Raw genomic sequence first — 23,287 nt, 5'->3', positions numbered from 1 at the left:
GTCACACTGTTTTCAGTCTCAAAGCCAGACATGCTGGTGCATCAGCATTTATTGTCCCCATTCTCCAGGCTTCACGTTTTGAGGGGATGTCAGAAAATGAAACACATCTGAACTCATTTGTGGAGGTCAGAAATAGGCCTCACAGAGTATTTATAAGGCATATTTGAACTCTTTCTTTATATCTTCCTCTTTATTTCTTTAACTGCAATGTCAGTTGTGTGTCTCAGCTGAGCCTTTTCAGACATGCAGTTTGAACAGATTTTTGCATAAAATGCAATAAATGGCACAGAGGGTAAATTTTAACAATGTACATTAGTCAGATTAACAGTCTCAGTAAAGGAGGAGGAAAAGACAATTATTTATAGATATTGTGACATATATCCTCAATGGTAAAATGACCTTTTTCACATATATATATATATATATATATATATATATAATATACAATTGAGATTTGTTCTAAAATGTAAAAATAAAACATTAATAAATTGCCATTGTATTGTATATAAGTAAATATATAATAAAAAGGAATATTTAACAGTCACCAAAAATTAATCTTAACATATATATATATATATATATATATATATATATATTATATATATATATATATATATATATATATAGATATATATATATATACATATATATATATATATATATCTATATATATATATATATAATATATATATATATATAATATATATATATATATACAATTATATAATACTATAAATTATATAAAATTATAATAATATTTAGACAAATACACACAAGCACAATGTGTGCACTCACACTCACTCTTCCTCGAACCGCTGCGTGCTGCCAGGCTGGTGGTGCTCCCAGATTGGCTGTTATCTTCCACACTGGGCTCATAGGCGGGGTTAACCAGGCCGGGCTCGTCTGATAGGAGGGCGATAGCAGAGGAGGGGCATCCCTCCCCGGGCAGTGCTGCCACAGTGAGCTCTGAGGTGCTGTCTGTGCAGGTCTTCCTCCTGAGAGCGCCGCTTTCTCTCTGCGGGAGCCCATAGTGTGATGCTCCTTTACACCTGTGAAACACAACCACACACCGACAACTAGGTCAGCAAGATACATTACCTTACAATGAATGTCTCATCATCTGTGTGGCTAATAGGAAAGCAAAGTCACATAGAGGAGACTGGAATAATTACATTGTTGCAAGAGGGTGTATTTGGACTTGTACTTGATCTGCGTAAGTCTATATTCTTGTGTAGCTGATAAATTATGCTGCATTGTCACAGATGAGACTAACAAACAAAGAGGTTTCACCCTAGGAAGCATGGGAAACAAACACAAAGACTAGAATATAAAACACCTCACCTTTGAAATGAGATTCCTTACCTTACAAAACTTATAATGTGCTAAAGCCATCTTTTTATGACCTTACTGTACTCATACACACTGACAGTCAGACGCTATAGTGTAGATTACATATGAACACATCCAGAAATAGACCTGCCGCTTCAATCTGTACTCGAGAGCATTCCTCAAATGTCATTATGTTCACACACACACAGACATTGGGTAAACCTTCATAGAAGGTGACATGTTATTCTCCATTCTGCATATGAGCTTTAGACTGTCCTATCTGGCCATAAGCAATTTGCCTGTCCACACTGAATTAAAACGTAGAAACTTCTGTACAATGTCACCCACTCACATCCAGACAGAAGATATTTGATGTTTTATTTTGGACCAATGAGGTTTCAGTGTGGGCGGGGCTACCCAGAGGTAGGCAGACAGACAGACAAACAGACAGACAGACAGATTAGATAGATAGATAGATAGATAGATAGATAGATAGATAGATAGATAGATAGATAGATAGATAGATAGATAGATAGATAGATAGATAGATAGGTAGGTAGATAGGTAGGTAGGTAGGTAGGTAGGTAGGTAGGGACAGACTTCCCAGTTACGCACTTGATGTAACTGGGTAATTTCATCAATACTAAACAGTTAGGTAAAAGTTGTAGTCCTATACTAACAAGAAAACCATCAAATCAAATCAAACAATTGTAAAGTGAATGATGGCACCATTATGGTGGCTGCTGGAGCACAGCTCTCTCTCTGAGGGCTGGCTGTGAAGAGATAAATCATGGGAGGACACATACAGCCAAAAATATGTGTACAGCACCAGTACAGATGCCATGCCTTGGGGACCTGGTTTAAACTAAAGCATTTTGTCTCCGTATTCATGCCTGTCTTCACCCTCATAGACGCCACAAGAGAGAGAAAGAGAGAAAAGGTATGTGTGGCAGAGAGCTTGACACTGGCCGTATATCTCACTTACTATTGACCACTGATTGGAGTGCCTCAGAGGTGTGCAAACTTAATAACCACCCTAAAAGAGCAACGGCTGCTTTTAATCAGCTTCTGTTACAGTACTGATGAAAGATCTCAAAATCCTACCTCACACTGGTCGATTGACAATGTGTCAGGATAAAATTACAGCTTAGGAGTTTTTTTGTGATGACCACTACTCTCATATATAACTTACCCTGATATTGACAGACAGACCAATAGATAGACTGATAGAAAGATGGATGGATGGAGTCATTTACAGCTAACTGGTAAGAACTGTATAGTCAATGAAAGGCACAATTGCAAGGACAGTCTTGCGCTTCTGACTCACAGCCTGTAAGTACGTTTACATATTTAAAGAATTTGCCACTGACGATTCAAACATGAGTTTTGAGCATTTTAGAGTAGTGCTTGTTGTTTGTCATTTCTCCAATCACAAATTCAGACATGGTTTTATGTTTATGCAGCGGGATATGCAACGCAACGCATAAAAATACAATATAAGTCATTATAATCAGTAATTATGTCTACACTGGATGAAAATAATGTATAGTTTATAATGGGTTTTTATTGTTATATTTTTTATTTATATATTTTTGTCTTGTCGCACCGGTGTTCTGACCAGGACACGGCATCACAATATGTTAAGGGTCGTAACATTTCTGACACACGCTTGAGGTATTCAGCCAATCACAATGCAATGGATAGCTGTCCAATCAGAATACACCTCGATTTTCAGAACGATGAGCTTTTTAAAAAATAAAGGCGGGGCATAGAGGAGCAACAATAATGTACATTTTATGGAAAATAATGTGTTTTTTTAAGCTTAAGCCGCATAAACACATTGCATTACACCAAATACCCAAAATAATGTTCTTTTTAGCAACGTCATATGACCCCTTTAAGTGAGTTTTTGCTTTAAAAAATACTGATTAAGAAAATCTTTTCTTTTTTTTTCAGTGTTGACCAAACAATCCTCAGTGAACTCTGAAAACTGTTGCAAATTATACTATTTGTTTTAATATAAGAACAATATTAATATCAATAATAATAATAGTTTAGATTGCATAGTGCTGTGCACTGTATTTGTGTGCAGAGAGAAAGAGAGAGTCTGAGACAAAAGAAAAGATCCGACACAATGGTCTTGTCTGTTCCTTCGTTAATGGGCTTAGCCAGATGTTAATTAAAAACAGGCTTTCCTGCTAGAGATAAAGCAGAAGTCTGTGGTCTGAAGTCATAAGCTGTGTCTTTGTCCTGACAGACTCACACATAAACCACGCAGCCACAATAACAGCAATCCAGAGGTTATTGTTTAATCCATCCATCTCGTTAAATGAATGATGGCATGTGTCAGTCACCTTGCACCCAATTTCCTCTTTCATTTTCATTCTTTCACACCATATGCAGCCATACTGATGGGCAGCAGGATACATAACAGAGAGAGAGAGAAAGAGAAAGAGAGAGAGATTAACAACTCTTATGCATTTTCCATCGCTGTCTCCCCATGTTCCATTCTTTCTTTCATTTGTTCACTTCCCTCAATCTCTCAATCTTCCCTGGACCCCGAGCCTCAACAACTTCTTCTCATGCATCCTTTTTGCTTCACTGTCATCCATCCTGTATTCTTTCAGTTTAAACGGGCCTTTAGTTTTCTTGAAGAGACAGTACATCTGAAAATGATCATTATTTTTATAGTCATTATTTACTCATCCTCATGAGTAATCATCCCTGAATGCTGTTATTGTTAATTTATTTTATTTTTTTTTTTTTTTCCATCAAGCAATGAATAAATGAATGAATGAATGAATAAGCAAGCACCTTTTTCCAGACTGGATGTCATTATCATTAAATGTCATTGATTCTAAAAGGTTTTGAAACAAAGGGTTTTATATTAATTTTACATTTTATATAAATTTTATATAAAAAAAATTCAGGTAACATTTATTTTATTTTTAAGTAAGTGTTATTATAGTTAACTTAAGCTGAATCCATTAAAAAACATTTTCATTACTTGAAATATAATAATCATGAACTAAAATAAAACATTAAAAACAAACTTATTTATTATTTTATGACTGTTTTTAATTTTCTTTTAGTTTAACTTGATGTATAACTAAAACTAAAACTGAAATAAATATACGAGATAGACATAATAAAAAATTATAAAAACAAAAAATCACAGTTAAACATCATAATTATTAAAACTTGATCTAAAATGAAAATAGAAAATCTATAAATAAAAATTAATGTAAAACATTAAAATTAATTTAAAATATTAATTGAAAAATATAATAGTATCTCAATTATACTAAAACAAGACTTTGGTTTTGTTTAATTTTAGTATACTAGTTTTTAGTTTTACTACTTTAATTAGTTTTAGATATTAATTTAGTTTACCTGAATTATTGTTTATTTATATTTATTCATTTATTCATTGTGAGAGAGAGAGATGCATTTGACAGACAGATTTTTTTTTTAATCTAAAATCAATCATCTTGCTCTTCATTTTCATTTTTTCCTATTTTTGATTGTAATTGTGGGAGATGTAGGGCCACAGCCCAGAGAGACCTCATAATGGCCTGACAAAAAGAGGGAGAATTATGTGCCCCTCTCCTCTTAATAATAATGAAATTAATCTCTAGAATATTTCGCTGGCTACTTACAGCTCGGACACACTAAATCCAGTACACTAAGTCTTCCAGTAAACTACAGACATCAGTATACACAGTGGTCTGAATCTAAGTCATCAAACCTGATCGATGTTTCAATCCTCTTTTGAGTGAATGGATTATCCTGAACCTACCCGAATAACACAGCTCTAAGACTGGGATGTACTAGTCTTAGACACACATACAAACATATTTCCATCAGAGCGAGATGCCAGACTCAATTCCTGAAACTGACCTAAAAAGTCCTCCACACAAACACACACATTTAGTTTGTTTGTGTGTGTGTGAGAACACATCAGGTTCCAGTGTCATATTTTCAGTCTAGTACTGTTGCAGGACTGGTTGTTTTTTTGACTGATTCTCATGGTGAAGGTTAGATTTTGTTATCTATCACATAAAACACACATGGTAACATTTTTTGAAATATATACTCTTAACTGCAAATTTTTGCAGTGCAATGTATTGCAACATTTTCTAGTAGGAACTGTAATGATTCAAATTCATAATGTTTATTGACATGAAACATACTAATTTCTGATCTGCATTAATTATGCTTTCCTTATCATATCATATCATATCATCATATTATATTAATGTAATAAATATTTGTATATTACATATATATACAGAAATAGATAAATAAACGATACAGGTTGGTTGTTTCTTAGAGTGGCTGAAAGCCATTAAAACCTACAAAAATAGTAAGCAGTACACTTTTGACTACTATTAATAATAATTTGAATGCAACATCAATCGAATTTTCACTCTATACAGTATATACACCCTGGATGTATTTAAAAGGCATATTGCATCAGATACTCTAATACATTCCTCCTTTGCATTCCTACTCAAGTGTATTCATCTTAAGGGAAGCAGAGGTATCATAAATATGTGAGATATTTCATCCCTTCCCCCTGGAATCTCCACTGCTATCCTGCTAATCCAACCCAAGCATCAGGATAATCAGTAATCACAGCTCAGTGTACAACTGACACTCAGAGAGGAAAGGACAGAAATGTCATCCTCATAGCTCACTGCTGAACCACTGAGAAAGAGAGAGATACTAAATCACGCCATCATCGCACGCAATCAGCACTCTTATAAGTGGCTACACCGGCGTACACAAACACACACACACTTGCTTACACATACACTGCAGCAGTTAAAGAGCTGGAGACTGTAGTTGTCCGACAGACAGCATTGCAATGCAACGCTACACCAGCACAGAATGCATTTTCTGACAAAACTGCAGCACATTCAGTTCTGATTGACATCTGAAATCTCAGAGCACTGCAGGATATTGTGTGAGTCCCTGCAACCAGCTCAGTATAATCTTGAACTATCTGGGGACCAGTAAAAGAATAACAAATAATTATTTAATTGTAAATGTAATATTATTAAAAATTTATTTATATTATATATTATATTATATTATATTATATTATATTATATTATATTATATTATATTATATTATATTATATTAGTAATTTGATGTTAATTTTATATAAACATTAAGAATGTTATATTTTATTTTTATATTTAGTAAATTTAGTAAAATTGCATCAATCAAAAATGTGAAATATATATTATATTTAATTAATTTGAATTAATTTATATAAAGTAATATAATGATTTTATTTTCAGACAAAATAAAGTGTCTGAAGTACAGGTAGCTGCAATACGTCAAAAATAGAAAGCAGAAAATGAACATTGATTTGTATGTTAAACTAACAGTTGAGCAATCCATAATGTATGAACTATGTCTAGTTTTATAGTAAATAAAATATGAGTGTGATATAGTTGGTGTGTGATTACTGTAGGAGCTCTTGCCATTTCTACAAACACAGTTTGAACAGTTGTTAAAGAGAAACGCATCATTGGAAAAAGTTATGCTCGATCTGTCTGATCTCTTTAATTGCTCTGACATGTTTTGACTCCTTGGGAGGCATGCACCCACATATAAATGCCCTTTAATCAGTCTTTGTGAAGTTTATCAAAGGAAGTGTCTTCCTCCTTATCTGTACTTAATCTGCTGATGGGTTTGAAGATCAGAACTTCAGTGCAGCAGGAGGAAGGATTAAGGAAAGTATAATCTTGGGGAGAAAAAGACTGGAAGGAGGAGGGAGAAGGAGACACAAATCTTTTTTCTTTGGGACTTTAGAAGTTGTGACGTATTCACGTCCAGCAATTCATTGTCTGGAGGATTACACACTCATGGCAAAAGCTCTGGGAGAACTATTAAGACCAGAGAAGAGGAGAGAGACAGATGAATGGCCAAGGAAAACTCATTGGGGGACATTTTTAAAATCCATTTAAATTTCTCATAATTTCACAGCCTTTTTTCCCCACTTATCCTTTAGTGAACTCTCTAGTTGTGCTACTAGCAACAACAACCATGGAGCTTGGAATTATTTGGGCAAACAGATACGCCCCCAGAACATATATAAACCATTAATTAAATTATATATACAGTTACTAAGTATTTTAAAAAATCCACATACCATAGGAAACTGGTCGTTCTTCATACTGCGAGATTATTCAAGATTCTATAGAGTTTTATTTATTATTTGTACTTTCGCCAGCTTTGTTTAGTTTTATTTATTTTTCCAGTACTAAACTAACAAAATGTTTAGATCTTTTTATTTGAATGGTTTTCTTCTAGTTCCTTTAGTAATTAACAAGAATAACTTTTGGTCCTTAATGCACCATTGGAGTTTGCATTGGAATAAAACAATACAAATAAAAAACACTTTGCCCCAAAAATAATAACACCAGTTCTCCTTGTGCTGAAACTGTCATGTGACTCACTCAGCCAAACAATGATCTCACACTGGCAACCTGCATAAGGACAATGATATGCAGACCTCCCTTTTCTCTTTCACCATCTCTCTCTCTCTCTCTCTCTCGCCTTTTTCATACCCTTCTTTCTATACCTTCTTCCTCCCCTCCCACTACTTGTTTTCCCTTTCCTTTTTTCTCTCTGTGATGAGACAAACAGCAGGAGAAGACAGCAGCAGATTTATGTGTTCTTCATTCCCTCTACTACCCTCCCCACCCCCAGCTGAGGCGACCGCCATTGACTTTATTTTCTCACATTCTCTCCCTCTCAGTGTTAGAACCAGGCAACCAGTGATCTGCTTCAGTTCTCGGTTACGGTTGTGCTGGAGACAGTGCTGGGGTTTGTGTTGGTTTATCTTTGCTCTCCTGAGCGCTTAACCTGTGCCCAATCTGAAGTGGTAGATACAACTGACCTGCCTCTCATGGCAGTCAGACGAAAGCGCTCCGTACGCCCTTTCCATGCCATCCATTTGCATTTGCGTGTTGTTCTGAACAGATTTAGAAGGACAAGAAACTGACATCCCACCGGTGCATTTTTAAGTGTTTTTAGATTGCCTTGTTCCCCAGTGAACGTGTTTGCTTGTGTACTGAAATGTTTTAAAAATGCATCTGTCCTAAGAAACGCAAAATCATCTTTAGATGACTCACTGTTGGGTTTGTGTGTATATGTGTAAATCTTCTGTTTATTCACACTTTAGCTTCACTTGAGCAGCTCTGCTTGTCCTAGTTTTCCAGATATCTTCACATATGCGGTCCTCTCCGAGGTGCCACTGTGACGAACAAGATCCCTGCATTGGCCTTTTTCACTAGTGCGCAAAAGCCCATTGAAACTGAGAGGCAACGTATTTGTATCTTTGACTTTTATGTTTAATGATTATTATAAGGCATGATGTGCTAAAGCAACAGCAAAATCTTGTTTTTGGTCCTGTTTCTGTGGTAAAATGCCAGGTTGCTCCACACTAAACCTCACTGGACCAAAGTAGCGTATTGACAGATAGCATAACTGTTTGTTGCAATCAGATTCATCCATAAGTTTTCTGAGCTGAATCTGAGTTGAATCTGTGAAGAATTAATTACTCCTTGCAGGTGAGTGTATGATTGAGTTGACCATTAAAATCTGCTGTGGGTGAGGGTTTGCGCTATTGGTTTAGGAACCAAAAATCTTGCATATTAAACAGTTAAATGTGGATGACGAAAAGGTTTATATTGCAAGTTCATAATCAAATATTATATGCCAAATCCCTCAAATTCTACAATGAGAACCACAAAAAAAATGCTTTTAATTTGACGCTATATAGTTACAGTGTACTGCTAGTGTGATTGAGACTGTAACCAAGAGACACCTTTTCTGATTGGCTTTGTTTTGTGATTGACTGGTGTGACATGCCACGCCCCAGTTCAGGCTCAGTGTGAAGTCACAAAGTGAGTGGAAGTGAGTGGAATCGCATTGCGCCATCCCTGGTTAAGCAAAAATAACTTCATCCAAAATCAAATACTGGGTAGCTACTGCATTTGATGTAGTTTAAAAGAAACTTACTTCAGCAACCATTAAAAAGTGTTCTACACTCTCTCAAACTGGGGAAGTACCCTAAGGTACAAAAGCTAAAAGGTGCATCTTTGTTCCTTTATTTAGCTCTAAATGGTACATATTAGTACATATTTGTATTTAGTACTTTACTTACTTACTTGTATCCTTTTTTCTGTGAGTATATGTTGTAAAAAGTGGACAGTCCAATCAAGTCACTCTTTCCAAAGGCATTTTCATTTACTTTTCTTATCATCTACTCACTATTATGTCACTCAAAACTCACTTGACAATCAAAATACACATCAAAATGATTGGTTAGGCCGTCTATATATTGTGGGATGAGTATTTCATATCTTTCTATTTCTGCTTGCACGCTGTCTGTATTTTAAATGCAAGCCGGAGGAAACAACGCACCCTCCACTTCCTGTGCCTTTCCTACACCTCTTACTGTCTACCAGCAGGGGACTGAGCAACACAGCCCAGGTGTATGATCCGGCCCTGAGCTCAGTGTGCTGAGCTCGGGAGAAGGGGGACTCTGCCAACTCTGTCTCGGATGCGGCCAAAGTGTTGAATTAGCCACACCATTTTTGCACGTCCTGCCCTCATCATAAGTCATTAACCTGATGCGGGAAGCAGAGGATGCAGAACAACTGCAGGTTACGAAACTAGGCCCCCAAGAGAGTAAGCCAGTGTCTGTTGAACTCTTTGGGGAAAGTGTTGTGGCAGAATAGCACGTATTTGACTCTGCAGAGGAGAACGAGGGCAGTCACATGTAGGTCATCCTTTTCATTTGTCTGCAAACCGAAGACTGCTTTGATTTGAGAGCTCGCACCAGTTAAAGGGCATGTGCATGTAAAAGCTGAAAATTAAAATTAATGAGTAATTAAAAGGAAGGAAAAGCTGAGCAAGAAAGTCTTTATTGGAGATAACCATTATCTTTGAAATCTCTTCTTATTAACACTAGGGATGAAAACAGGACTTGCCTCTGTCTTTATAAGAGCTGTGTCACACAGTACAAAATGATTAATGTGTTTGACAGGGATGCAACAGCTGCTTTTAAGGTGGTTATGTAGATGTCCATTTGACCAAAAAAGAAAAAGATTTAATTGTATAAAAATTAATGTATTATATATATATAAATATAATATATATCTATATTATTCATAGGAAGAAATTATTATCACTATAATTCAATAAGAAATTATTGAATTATATTAAATCAAAAATTCTTGAAAAATGTAACAGCACAACTGTTTTCAACATTGATAATAAGAAATGTTTAACACAAGTTGTGAGCACTAAAATTACGCATATTAACAAAGATTTCTGAAGTAACATGTTTATAAAATATTTAAAACTCATATATTACACTATGAAAACAAGTTATTTTAAGTTTTAATAAATTTCATCACCACATTACTGCTTTCACTCCCCCCATTATTTGATATCAAATAAATGCAGAATTGCACGACAAAAATATTTTAAAAAATTTGTCACTGGTAGTGGATATATGTACTGTATATCTACATAACATTGCTGTGCCTGTTCCCCAGTGACGGTTCATATTAGTACATATCTATTTAACATAAACATCCAGTGAACATGGTCCATTATTTCTTTTCAGATATGTAGTTTGCTGTTTGTGTGATGTGCCTTGGCACAGATAAGAGATGGGTTATGCGGTCATGAGTGAGCCAGCGAATGCTGCAGGGACAAACCTACTCACCGTTCAGCGGTTCTCCGCTCACTTATGCCTGAAAATAAGGTCACCACAGCAACACGTGGCCCCACAGCTACGGCCTGCTTTCTCACTACACCCGTACGTCACCCTGGAGGACGGACATGCTGCTGTCTGACCAGAGCCATCTGCTGGCATTGCAGACATACACTAATGCACATACACAAAATCTAATCACCCTTCCCCACACCATAACTGATCTATTCCTACTAAAAGAAAAATATAAATCAGGCGAAGTACACAAATCAAAACCATATTCTTCTAGGAGTATCATACGGGACAGGGATCAGCCTTCCAGCCGCTCTTATTCACATTCTACGAGTAGAGCAGCCAAGTCGTTTTCAAACACAGCTGTATCGTTGTTAGATATCTGATTCACAAGAACTGTTTCCAGCTCACATATGCCACTTGTCATGTATGAAAGCGCTCCAGACATGGTTAGCTGTCTGCCCTCAAGAAGTGTGATGTCTACCTCTAAAGTACATCTTATCACCTGAACACTTTCTTTTGAGGGTAAACCTTACATTGCATTAATGTTAACAGAAGCTCCTCACACCTATCTGGGCCGTTATTTAATTCAGCTTTAATATCGTGGAGGACAACGATGATGTTATTAGTATTCATAGGCTTTAAATGCGAAACATTTATATGTATTTTGTTACATTTGGCAGTGGACATAAAAATGTACAATAATCAACATATTGACAGGAATATTCTTCTTATGACAGCAATGGTTATGCAACAATGAGGATTCTCATTTATCAGTGAAATAGGGAAAAACTTCAGGAAGGTGCTAAACATTTCTTTCTAATTTAAATTACAATCAAAAGTTTATAAATAAAATAAAAAAACAGTCTATTCATTACATGAATGCAACATTACATGAACCATCAAAAGATTCATACATAGTTCCATATCATGAAATTGTGGTTCATACGGTACAATAGAAGTGTTTATTATATGGTGAGCTGTTTTTCTATAAATATAACCTGGATAAAGCATGTGCAGACACATCAAACATCCACACAAACATGAAACGGCACATCTCAGCCATACCTTACACAAGATACAACTACACATCCATAAAAAGTGTTGGGGAAGCAGAAGTATTTTGGATGAATAGAGATGCGACATCAGATAGGAAGGGAGGTTGAGTGTGTTAAAATACATTCACCCTGTCCCTGTAATATATCGATAACTATTATAAGTGATCCAATGGAAAACTAATTTTCTAAAAAGCGGTAATAATGACTATGATTAAGACTGTGACAAATCAAAAACCTCCTGACGCATACCTGCAACATTGGCCCAACCAGTGAGAATGAAGATTGAGGGCAAGGCTACCTGCTTGCCCATATTGTTTTTTGCAATACCGTTTGGTGACACTAGTGGTGCAGAAATCACACAAATCACTACAAACTGCCTCACAGTATTAGTAATGCTGTTTATCCTGTATTGGTGCCCCTAAGAACCAATACACACATCAAGCAATGTGCATAAAAAAAATCTGCAACCGTGCACAGAGAAGACTAATGTTCATTTCAAACTCTAATTGCCAGCATAAGAGAGAAAGGAAAGGTGTATAGTCAAAGGAAGATGGGAAGCCCAGCCGAGATCAAACATTCAGGATATCAGCTCTGTTTACACCTGGAATTAACATTAATTCACACGTAGTCAGTTCTATATCCAAGTGTAAAAACACAGTAAAAAATGGTGTTGATCCGGAGGTAGTCAGAAACGCATTGGACCACATCGCATTTGTCCCAGACAAAAATAAAATATATAAAAATATATTTGACCGCTCATGTATCGTCAGTTGGACTAAAACAAGGGTTTCCTTTGCTCGGGTTAAGTGCAGTTTTTAAATAAAATAAGTGTCTTATTGAAAAAATTTGGAAAATGCCAAACATATGGAAAGTTGCGGCTGTTTGAATAGCACTAGATTATGTGAAAACAATTCCAAAATACAGTATAACGTATCAAGTATTTTGAGAGCAAGATTGGTTACATGAGATGTTAATACAACATAAAACCATGATCTGTCTCGTCGAACACTTGTGACTGGATCACACCTGAGAACGATGTTAATATAAGATACTTTGCCATCTTTCAAATGAATGCCACCACAGCACTACAGAGAAACTCTGTGAGAAGTTCAACATCTGATACCACCAGAAAGGACAGAAAGGAAAAGATACCGATACGTAAAAAAATTAAGAGAGGCATTCTGGGCAAAGCAAAAAACAACTAGCTGAAATACAAGAAATAAGACCCGTGTGTGTGTGAGAGAGATGAGAATAGAAGCTTTCTGTCATTATATTTGTTGAAGACGAATGACCCGCGCTCCCCATCAACCAGCCCAAACCAAAAATGGACTACACAGTGCCTCTCTTTTCTTTTTTTCAATGATTGATGGAAGGATTGTTTGTTGTCTATACATGTCACTCACATACACAGGGACATAAATCATAAAACACAGCTTATATGGTGACCCACACATACACAGAGACGAAAGACCAGAAAGACCTCATCCTAAGAGATCCAAGCCAAACAAAACACCATGGACAGATGGTGCAGGAAATTACCTTATCTGTCTCCTCACTATTCATCCCTCTGAAGACAACCTTACTGTCCTGTTACACTCCAGTCCTCCTTTTCTTTATTTTCCATGCTATACACACCACCATTTTCAGCATGTCTGTGTTGTGTATAGTCTAAATTCTAAGAGCAGAGAGGATTTGTAATGTGGTCTGTTGTACTATGCTCAGCCTTTCACACACACTTACCATGGCACAATTGTGTTTTCTTCTGCCAAAGACCCGGGATCAATAGAAACCAGCTTTCCCCAGACACACTCGCGGTACTCTCATGCTGAATGCAGAAGTGTCTTTTTAACAGTGCAGTGCACAATGAAGAAGCTCTTATGCTGTTTACAGCCGCATAAGAGTGTATATTTTACTCTTATAAGGAGTGTGTTGGGGATTTTGACTCAATAGAGGAGTTCAGCTTGAATTGTTTTATGTTCCGTGCAGCTCCAAGACTGCTTGGATGTGCTGATGTGTCAGATATGAGTATGTGTGTTTTGTTTTTCTGAATGGTGTGCATAGCAACGGTGCACTCAGTCCCCTTTTTGCATGTTTGTAAAACTCTGCAAAGATAACATTCTTTTTATGTCTTAAAAATATATGATATATGACAATAAAAACGTCCTCAAAATGTCAAATCCCAATTCCCCTGATTATTTGGGTGAAAATACACCTGCGCACACACATATAGGTCATTCTCAGCCATGCTGCAGTGTCCCTCACTGCCTGGTACATCAAACAAAAACATGCTTCATCACAAAACGCAATCATAATCACCATCTACACTGTCCCCTGCCATACAACTACAATAAAAACAAAAATAGCAGGGATGCATTTTTTCTTTTTTAAATTACATATTAGACATAACAATACATCTAGAACTTCTACATAACAATAACACACAACATATGCAAGCAATGCAGAAAGACATACAGGTATGCAAGCAATTTGTTTAGGTAAAAAAAAAAGGGATCGAATGGGATTTATACAGGTCGATGAGAATGATGTATGGCCACACACACACACAACACACCTATACACGCAATCAGATGCACACATTGCAGTGCTGGATGGGATGGGTACAGTGCGACTTGTCCTGTATAAGACTAAAGATGAGATGGTACTATGGGCGCAACTCACATCGGATACGCACACAGGACATTGGCGAGAGCCGATGTGTGTGTTACTCACAGTTCTGAGTAGAGGATGTGCAGGTTGCCCACATTGTCAGTGTAGTTTGCTGGACTGAGCCAGGGCGCAGAACCAACAGCAGCAGACCTTCATGACCCTCTATCTCCAGGGTCTAATTGTCGTGAGTCTCTCTTTCTTTTGCTTTCTTTCTAGGCTGCATGCAGTCTTTCCTATCTGGCCTTCCTCCCTGCCCCTTGTTCCTCCACCTCTACTTACAATTTTTTTACCCCCCTCCTGCCTTTCTCTCAATGTCAAAAAAAAAGCTATTCTTTCCTTTTCCTTTTCTTCTGTTTTCTTTGTCTTTCCACTTTTCTTTTTTTCCTCACCTCCCTCAGTCTTTTAGCCCGGTCATCTCAGCAGTAGAGAGATCAGTAGCAGTAGAGGGAGAAGTAAAGACTCGGAGCGCTGCCAGCGGAGGAGAACAGAGAGTGCAGGATGAAGAAAGACTTGAGAAGAAAAGGAGTCAAGAGCGGAGTCTGGAGCAGGCACAGGTGCATGGGAGCCAAGGTGGAGAAGAAAGAGAGAAGGGTGAAGTAGAAGGAGAAGAGGAGGCAGAGAGCGGTGTTTGCTGGCACACCAGTCGGGTGCGATGGTTGCGTTGCAGTCTAATCTGTCCTGGGCATCGTCCAAGAGTAAGAGGATTTACGCTCACGAGCCCACATGCTGCTGTGAAATGTGAGAGAGAGAGAGTGAGAGAGAGTATGTGTGAGTGTTGGCAACACAGCGTCTGACTTATACTGCAGCATGCTCTACAGAGAGAGAGAGGACTGGGGCGAACCCAACTGACACGGGAGAGAGGGGGAGTTGCAGGCTTGGGGGGGTCCATCAGTCATTTTCTATATGCCTCAATGGTAGAGCGTATGGCAAAGACCACCCCCCTCTGCAATGCAACGGTTCATTCAGCTATGAAGGGGTGTGTGTGTGTTTGTGTGTACATGTTTGTTGAGGGTAGATGTGAAGGATGGATGGATGGATGAAAGAGACAGACAGACATGGAATGTCTTCCATCTGTTCAGCTGTGTGAATCTAGCGATATATTTTCATATTTTTTCAATCATTCTCCAAACAGATAATAACTCACTAACTAAGCTCATGTAATCAGACAATGGTTATGGGTTAATAGATCTCCAAACTTTACAGCAGTTTCAATAACCATATGATTTGGGTGACAGTATAACATGTGCTATTATTAATATTGCATGTTCTTAAGAGCCCAAAGTAGTACATTCCCTCCTCTCTGATCTGATCCAGGATTCCAGGAAAGGCTGTAGACTGCCAAATACATGCAGATTCAAGCACATGCTTACACGCTGAGAGACAAAGTGCATCTAGACATGCTCTTGACTGCAAACACAAAAACAAAAGAAGTGAAACAGACCACCATACAATACAAGATACAAACCTCTCTACATTTAATACAAAAAGCACATGCAAACTAACTAAAACACATCAAAGCAGCGATCAAAACTGACTCAATACACCAGATCTTCTCACCACAATGTTATGAGTCACCAGTGTGAAGGAACCTTCACGGTTTAACATCACATGGCCACAAATGCTGGGACACAAACACAATCTGTAGCAGCTGACGCTGACAAATGCATCTCAGCTATTGAGCTTACGTGCATGGAATCAAGAGTAACTTTGTACTTTGTACAAATGTTCTCATAGAAAAATGTTTGAAGTGAATGGAAGGCCATTTTTACATAGAAAGAGTCACGTGGCTGGTCCTCACAAGTTCTTGTTCCGCTTAAGTCCCATCCCATTTTGAATGTTTTCCAACTTTACAGTCCTGGACCAATTAAGACCACAGGAGACCATACCACTTTGGAGAAAGCAGTGAGAGGAAGAGAAAGACAAAGAAAGATGAACTGAAAGACTAAGTGCCCAATATAAAAAGAAAAGGATGTGGGAGGGTAGAGGAGCAATAGTATGGAAAGAAGCAAGTGTGGGTTTTTGGGTTGACTGGAGAAAAGGGCAACTTGATTATGTTTCCATAAGTGGAATTTTAAATGAGAGTGAAACTTTCCATTAACGCCAGTAACATAATGCAATTAATTTCAACAGAGGCCCTCAGGCCTGTGGAGCACTAATGATTTAGAAACAGTCCAAAGGAACGACAGAGTCTCTACCATCCTGAAAATGGAGAGAGTGAGGGAGAGTTCCAATAAAAAGCATTAGTAAGCATAATGTCCCCAAAGGCTTTGAGGTGGAAGATCAGTTTAACAGAGGTCACTGTGGGGCTTCTACCTCTGAGGAGTGGAGAACAAAATAATTCTCTAACAAAATAAACAAACAAATGCATGCAGGCAGAGATGTGCTCGACACATGTCTTCTATTGAGGCAAATCACTGACAAGAGTCTTTTATGAATGACATTGAATGAAGAGCTGCTTATGAATGCCAATGAGAAGATGAAGCGTGACTTCAATGCATCAGTTACATTTAGCAATTCAAAACTTGCTTACCTAGTACAATAACTTAAATTATGCCTTGCCAAACCTTCATGTTACCTTCAAATATAGACATCTGAAGATGAGTCCTTACTGAAAATGACCTGAATGTCAGGATCAACATCCTTTTTAACCAATAAGATTTAAGATTTTAGATTTTAGTTTTGGGTTAGGATTAGGGATTGCCTCATTTTTATATCACCCCACCACTATTTTTTTTTTTTTTATCAATGATATTCATGGTTGTAAGCATTAAGATGTGGTTACATTTACTGGTGGACTGATGAAATTTCACAGGCCAGTCATTTCACATTTCCAGTCATTTCAATGGGAATTGGTGTGATGAAATTTCCCTAGATAAAGTTCCTGTGGTGAATACATTTCCCTTCAAATTTGCAGGAGTGAAAACAGGTAGACAATTATAAAACTTATCAGCTTAGCTCATGAATATAATAAAGCAACATTACCTAATTAATATTCAGAAGGCCTAAAGTCCTAATTGATTTGCTGACAAGTAAATAGGCATTTGCCATAGGAAAATGGCTGCTTCGTGTTTGCATCAATGATGTTTGGCTTCAGGTAAAAACACAAAAAAACAATGATATTTCTCAAGAATAGTCATAATGTTAGTTACGCCCCTGGTAGTATTCAAGTGATGATAAAAGCAATATTGCTCCAGGACCAACAAAACAAGCAGATCCATGTTCTACTTGGCTAAATCACATTGGGTGTCTCAGACTGTCATCTTCCAAGCCTGTCTACCACCATCCTAAATTTCATTAGAAGCTCAAATCTTGTTAAGATCCCTACTATCATATCAACAACAGCTCTGAGGGCGATTTCCTCACCGGCTCCTGATGTGTCCTTCCATTTCTCCCCGCGGCATCACTTCAGTGCAGTGGTCAGTAAAGGGGCAGGATACCATCAGTTTATCCAGCAGCTTGTGCACCAGCAGGCTGGACTTCCGGCAGGTCTGAAGCATCAGTGGAGTGCGGTCCACCGGGCAGAAGTCGCTCTCCAACAGGAAGTTTGTCAGACACTCCTGGCAATAGGTATGTCCGCAGGGGGTGTCCACGGGCAGGATCAAAGGCTGAAGGCAGATGTGGCACATAAGGTCATCATCCACCTCCTCTTTGTAAGTATATTCGTGGTTCTCCTCCTGTAGGTGTCGTTGTCCACAGACATGGCATAGGTCAGGGGGAGGGGAGGTGGGACTGACTCCTGTTGCACCACAAACCGCCTTATCCTGATCACTCATTGTGAAATGGTAGAAATGGTGTCAAAGTTTGAAGCGTTACTCAATCTTTGTGTGGTTGGAGGGCTTTGTTGTGTCAGGTTGCGTTTTGATCCATCCACCTGTACGGGAGGAGCACATAAAAAGAAAGAAAGAAAGGAACCATCATTTATGGCAAATAGGTGTGTCCACATTATAATCTTGTTAGCTGTGTTAGCTGGAAAGGCAGGTCGCACACACCCAAAGACACAATTTAGAAAAAAGAGGGCAGCAAAAATGAGTTTTTACTATCTACCCGTTCTGCTCTTACTCTAATTTTAATTCCCTGAGCTGGCAGAAGGATAAATATCAGACTGATCCAAAACTCATTTTATATTCCACTGGCAACAGAAATATCAATATTGCACCTGAGATTCTTAATAAACCCTGTTGGCGAAAAAGAAAAAAAAAGAAGAAGCCATTTTATAACTGCAAGTTATACAGTTGAAGTTTTTAGCATGGCCAACACAGAGACAGCTATTTTCTAGCATTACTCTGGATGTTTCCAGAAGCAATACCTAGCTTCATGTGAGCCTGTCATTTACTAGTGAAAAGAATTTAGTTTGCGTGTGTTTCTATGTAGCTAACTTTACATAAACTCCTATCTTAGATTAGTTCACCCCTTAAGTTAATATTTTGTCATTATTTACTCACTTTCATGTAATTCTGAACCCGTAACTTTATTATTATAAGTATTATTTTCTTTGAAACACAAAAGTGAACTAATATTTTGATATTTTTAATGCTTTTTTGTGCTTTTTGGAACTTGACAGACATAGTCTGTATAAACTATCACTTTATAATAAATGAATAAATGTTCCACAGTAAAAACAACAGCATACAGTACCAGTTTGGAATGACATGTGGGTGAGTAAATAAAGACAAATGTTTAACTTTATCTTGTCAAAGTAGTCCTGTGGTCAGGATCTTCTTTCATAAGTCTGAGTGCATCACCACACCTGTTGTAGTACAGACAACTTATTCGCACGTGAGAATTTGCATGGTTACAATGGGAGTGTAATATTATTACAGCCATAAAATTTTGTCTGGAGTGTCTTACCAAGTACATTCTCTGCACTGAACACAGTATACACCCTCATAGTCTCTCTATATCTTTCTGTGCATTTAATTATGGCTTCTACGATTTTGTGAAGTCATCCACTGTTGATTTGAAGAAGAAACCCTTGAACGATAGGGCACTGCAGGTGAATGCATGAGAATAGCTTTATTGTCTGCCTCCCTGTAATCTGATCTGAGCTTAACCAGAACTATATAAAATGACACACACACACACACACACTCCCACCCATAAAGGAGTGTGCCCAAGGACACAGTTATACCTGGCAACCCTGCGTTCTCTGTAAATTATCATCTCTTTAATGATCCTTCAGAGTGACTATATGGCTTGAGTATGTGACTGAGTTGCATTACACACACAAACACACAAAAATAATTGCTTTTACCCTGCGGCTCTTATTCAATTGCGATTTTCCATTTTCTTTTGTCTTCCCGCATTCAAAGGCTTCTTCTGGTGAAAAATTCATTGTCCTAAACAAACAGTATGACAGGACTGAATAACTGCTTGCTTCATTTTACTTTCTTTCCTTCAACTCTGTCTCTTTCACTCATATTTTTCTCTGAGGAGATAATATTTTTTCTCAAGCTACCTTTGGCCCAGAAGAAAGTAGTGGTAAGTTTACCAAGCATAAAAAGTGCTAATGGCATTAAAACGCACAATCATCCAGAAAGCTACACACATAAACAGCACATTTTGATCTAAGATCCAGTGGGATCAGTGTTTAATGACTGAAAATGCTGAAATTATCCTCAATACATGGCTTAATGGAAGGAATATACAGACCTACACAGAACATAGTGTGTATTAATGGTTCAATCATGGTGTAATATATTGTGCCCAATCACAGCCTCACCTTGTATGTGTGTGTGTATCAGCACTTTTATATCACTTAGCACAGACAAAAATACTTTTTCCATCACACAAAGTGTACGACAATGCACCACTGGAATTAATGCAAACGCAAACATAGAAATATATAGTGGGGTCTAAAAGTCTGAGACCACTAGTGAAAATGCTTATAGATGGCTTTTTTTTCTCCTAATAACATCTCAGCCTTGCAATACCACCTGTGCTTCTGTTAGAATAGAACAAATAGACATGCTTGATGAAGGTACCACTGTAAGAAAATAGGCAGCTGGGTGGATTCTCTTGCTCTCAGTCCTGCTGTGGATCTGTTTTTGACTTCACCATGCTTTGTTCAGACATGTTGTAAAAGAACATTCCACAGCATTCTGAATCTTTGCATGCTCTGATTTAAACTTGAACGAAGAGTAAGACAACATATAAATGTTGAACTAAATGCTGATTTGTGCGATTTGGCTGTTACAGCAATAAATATTAAATATCAAAATTACATTTACATTTACATTTTATATTTATGCATTTAGCAGCACTTTTATCCAAAGCAACTTACAGTGTATTCAGGCTATACATTTTTTTAACAGTATGTTTTAGATCTATAGACATTATACAATCTATCTCTCTGTATCTTTGCACAGGCACACAATATTATGTAATCATTTTGTTGAACAGGAATTAATGGTCGAGTTATAGGTCCTAACAAGGAGCCTTGGGGTTCCCTTTAGATTAAACATTCAACTGTTGCGTCATATAGCTAATAAATATTGCAATAAGTCCATACAGTGATTAATGCACATATAATGACTATTCAGTGGAAATTATGGATATTAATTAGCATAGCCACACACACAAAAAAAAAAACACTCATAGAGAGATGACAGTAGTGGGAGTACTGAGTGAGTGAGTGCATAAGGAAATTAATTACTAATAATGCAAATATATCTCAAAAGACACATTTTGGACAAAACACAATCCATATGAGAAATGAGGCTACATGTTTCTGGTATGTAGGAGAGGAACAACAGAACTTCACACCAGCGTAGCGTGGGGAGAGTTACATAAGTGTTCATATGTAAATCTACATAGCTCACCCCCACCCTTTCATTTTCTGCCTCTTTCTGTATGAACCTCTCTCCTTCCATCTTCCTCTTCAACCCACTTTTATTCCAACACGTTTTCATTCTGTTTCTTTAGGCTCTTGTCTCAATCATCTTATCTGTCTCTCTCTATACCATCATATTGTTCCACTTAATTACATTAAAAAGAGTTAATTATATGATCATGTAATATAATATAATATAATATAATATAATATAATATAATATAATATAATGTACTACCATCTAACAAATGACTAGTATTTTGTATGAATGATGTTTTACACTCCATACAATATCTTATCACTGATAAAACCTAGCAGTTATGTCATATACAGTAAAAACTCAATAAAGATAACTGCAAACAAAGCCAAAGTGAAGCCGTAATTTTACATTTACACACACACACACACACACACACACACACACACACACACACACACACACACACACACACACACACACACACACTGACAGGTGACATGCTCTTGGTTTTCCTGGCTAAACAGCTGGTGGTCAGAACCGCTGATACAAACTCTCTCTAACCCAGAGAATAATGTTGACGATGATCAATCTAAGCTAAAGGTGTTTACACTACAAATATATGAACATAAACACCTGTGCCATGCTTACACACATGCCTCTATGTGTACAAACACACACAAGTTTTTACGGCCTTTGTGACTTAATACTTTGCTTAATACACAAAGAAAGTTTCTCCACAGCTGTGCTGAGTCAACAAGTACATGATTATCAAACAAAATCAATATCATGTGAAAGTTAGTGACAAAATGTGCTGAGTAAATATACTCAGACTGGTGTATTTCTCCTGCTTACCTGAACAGGTAATCCAACCGCTCCGGCAGAGGGAAAATGAGAAGGGGAGAGTGAGTGAGAAAAAGTAAAAGAGAAAATAGGAGGACTTTGTCCCTGTGGCCACGGGTTAAAAATTTCCCTGATGTCCGGTAAGCTCTGTAAGTTGTCCTGGTGGTCTTCAAGTGAGAATTTCAATCCAGGGCCCCCTGGCCATCCTATCATGTACTGGGCCACCAACTCCTTACATACGCATGCACGCACCTGATACAGGAAGTGAGAGAGAAGAGGCAGAGCTAAAACGGTAGGCAGGTAAACATGAGAACTGCCCTAACCTGCTCTGGTGGGGCCGGGAACTGGTTTACACACACACACACACACACACACACACATACACAAACATGGCATAACTGAAAGGAAGATAGCAGGCTCTTAACATTATACTGTAGAAATAAAGAAAAAAGAAAAAATATGGCCAAAACTAGAATCTGTCACAACACAAATACAATTTTTTAAAGGAAGTAAATGCAAATGTGCACCAACATCAAACTGAATGCAAATATGCTGGTGGTGTGTGGCGAGCTGTGACATGCCTCTGACAAATCCTTGTACATAACCCTGAACAAAGTGCTTTAAGAACCCCAAACAATTCGCTAAAGCTGATCTTCACTATCAAGAGGCCCACACCCATCCAATGACACCAGACAGAGAAGAACGGCTGGTCTTATCTTCGCACACTACATCTGATGATTTGGTTAGGATATTTTCTGTGGGTGGGGGTTACCTGTACAAAACCAACTATAGATTTTTGTCTATGCTTGCTGTAGGTTTAAATTTC

At 37.5% G+C, this 23,287-nt stretch overlaps 1 protein-coding gene across 1 annotated transcript in view; it reads right to left on the bottom strand.

The window, feature by feature from the left end:
* LOC122144702 (E3 ubiquitin-protein ligase LNX-like) overlaps window positions 1–22,710 on the bottom strand; it is a 43,270-nt gene extending 20,560 nt beyond the window's left edge. The window contains exons 1-3 of the mRNA XM_042755843.1: window positions 22,474–22,710; window positions 18,176–18,683; window positions 796–1,049 (exon numbers count right to left, since the gene is read on the bottom strand). Of these exons, the coding sequence (XP_042611777.1) occupies window positions 796–1,049; window positions 18,176–18,585 (664 nt within the window). The 5' untranslated portion in view covers window positions 18,586–18,683; window positions 22,474–22,710. The remainder of the gene's footprint in view (window positions 1–795; window positions 1,050–18,175; window positions 18,684–22,473) is intronic.
* Between the last annotated feature and the right edge of the window lie 577 nt (window positions 22,711–23,287).

The sequence above is a fragment of the Cyprinus carpio genome, unplaced genomic scaffold (assembly GCF_018340385.1).
Source record: "Cyprinus carpio isolate SPL01 unplaced genomic scaffold, ASM1834038v1 S000006753, whole genome shotgun sequence".
NCBI classification, from domain to species: Eukaryota; Metazoa; Chordata; class Actinopteri; order Cypriniformes; family Cyprinidae; genus Cyprinus; species Cyprinus carpio.
The sequence above is the reverse complement of the archived record's forward strand: the minus strand, read 5'-3'. Positions and strand labels throughout refer to the sequence as shown.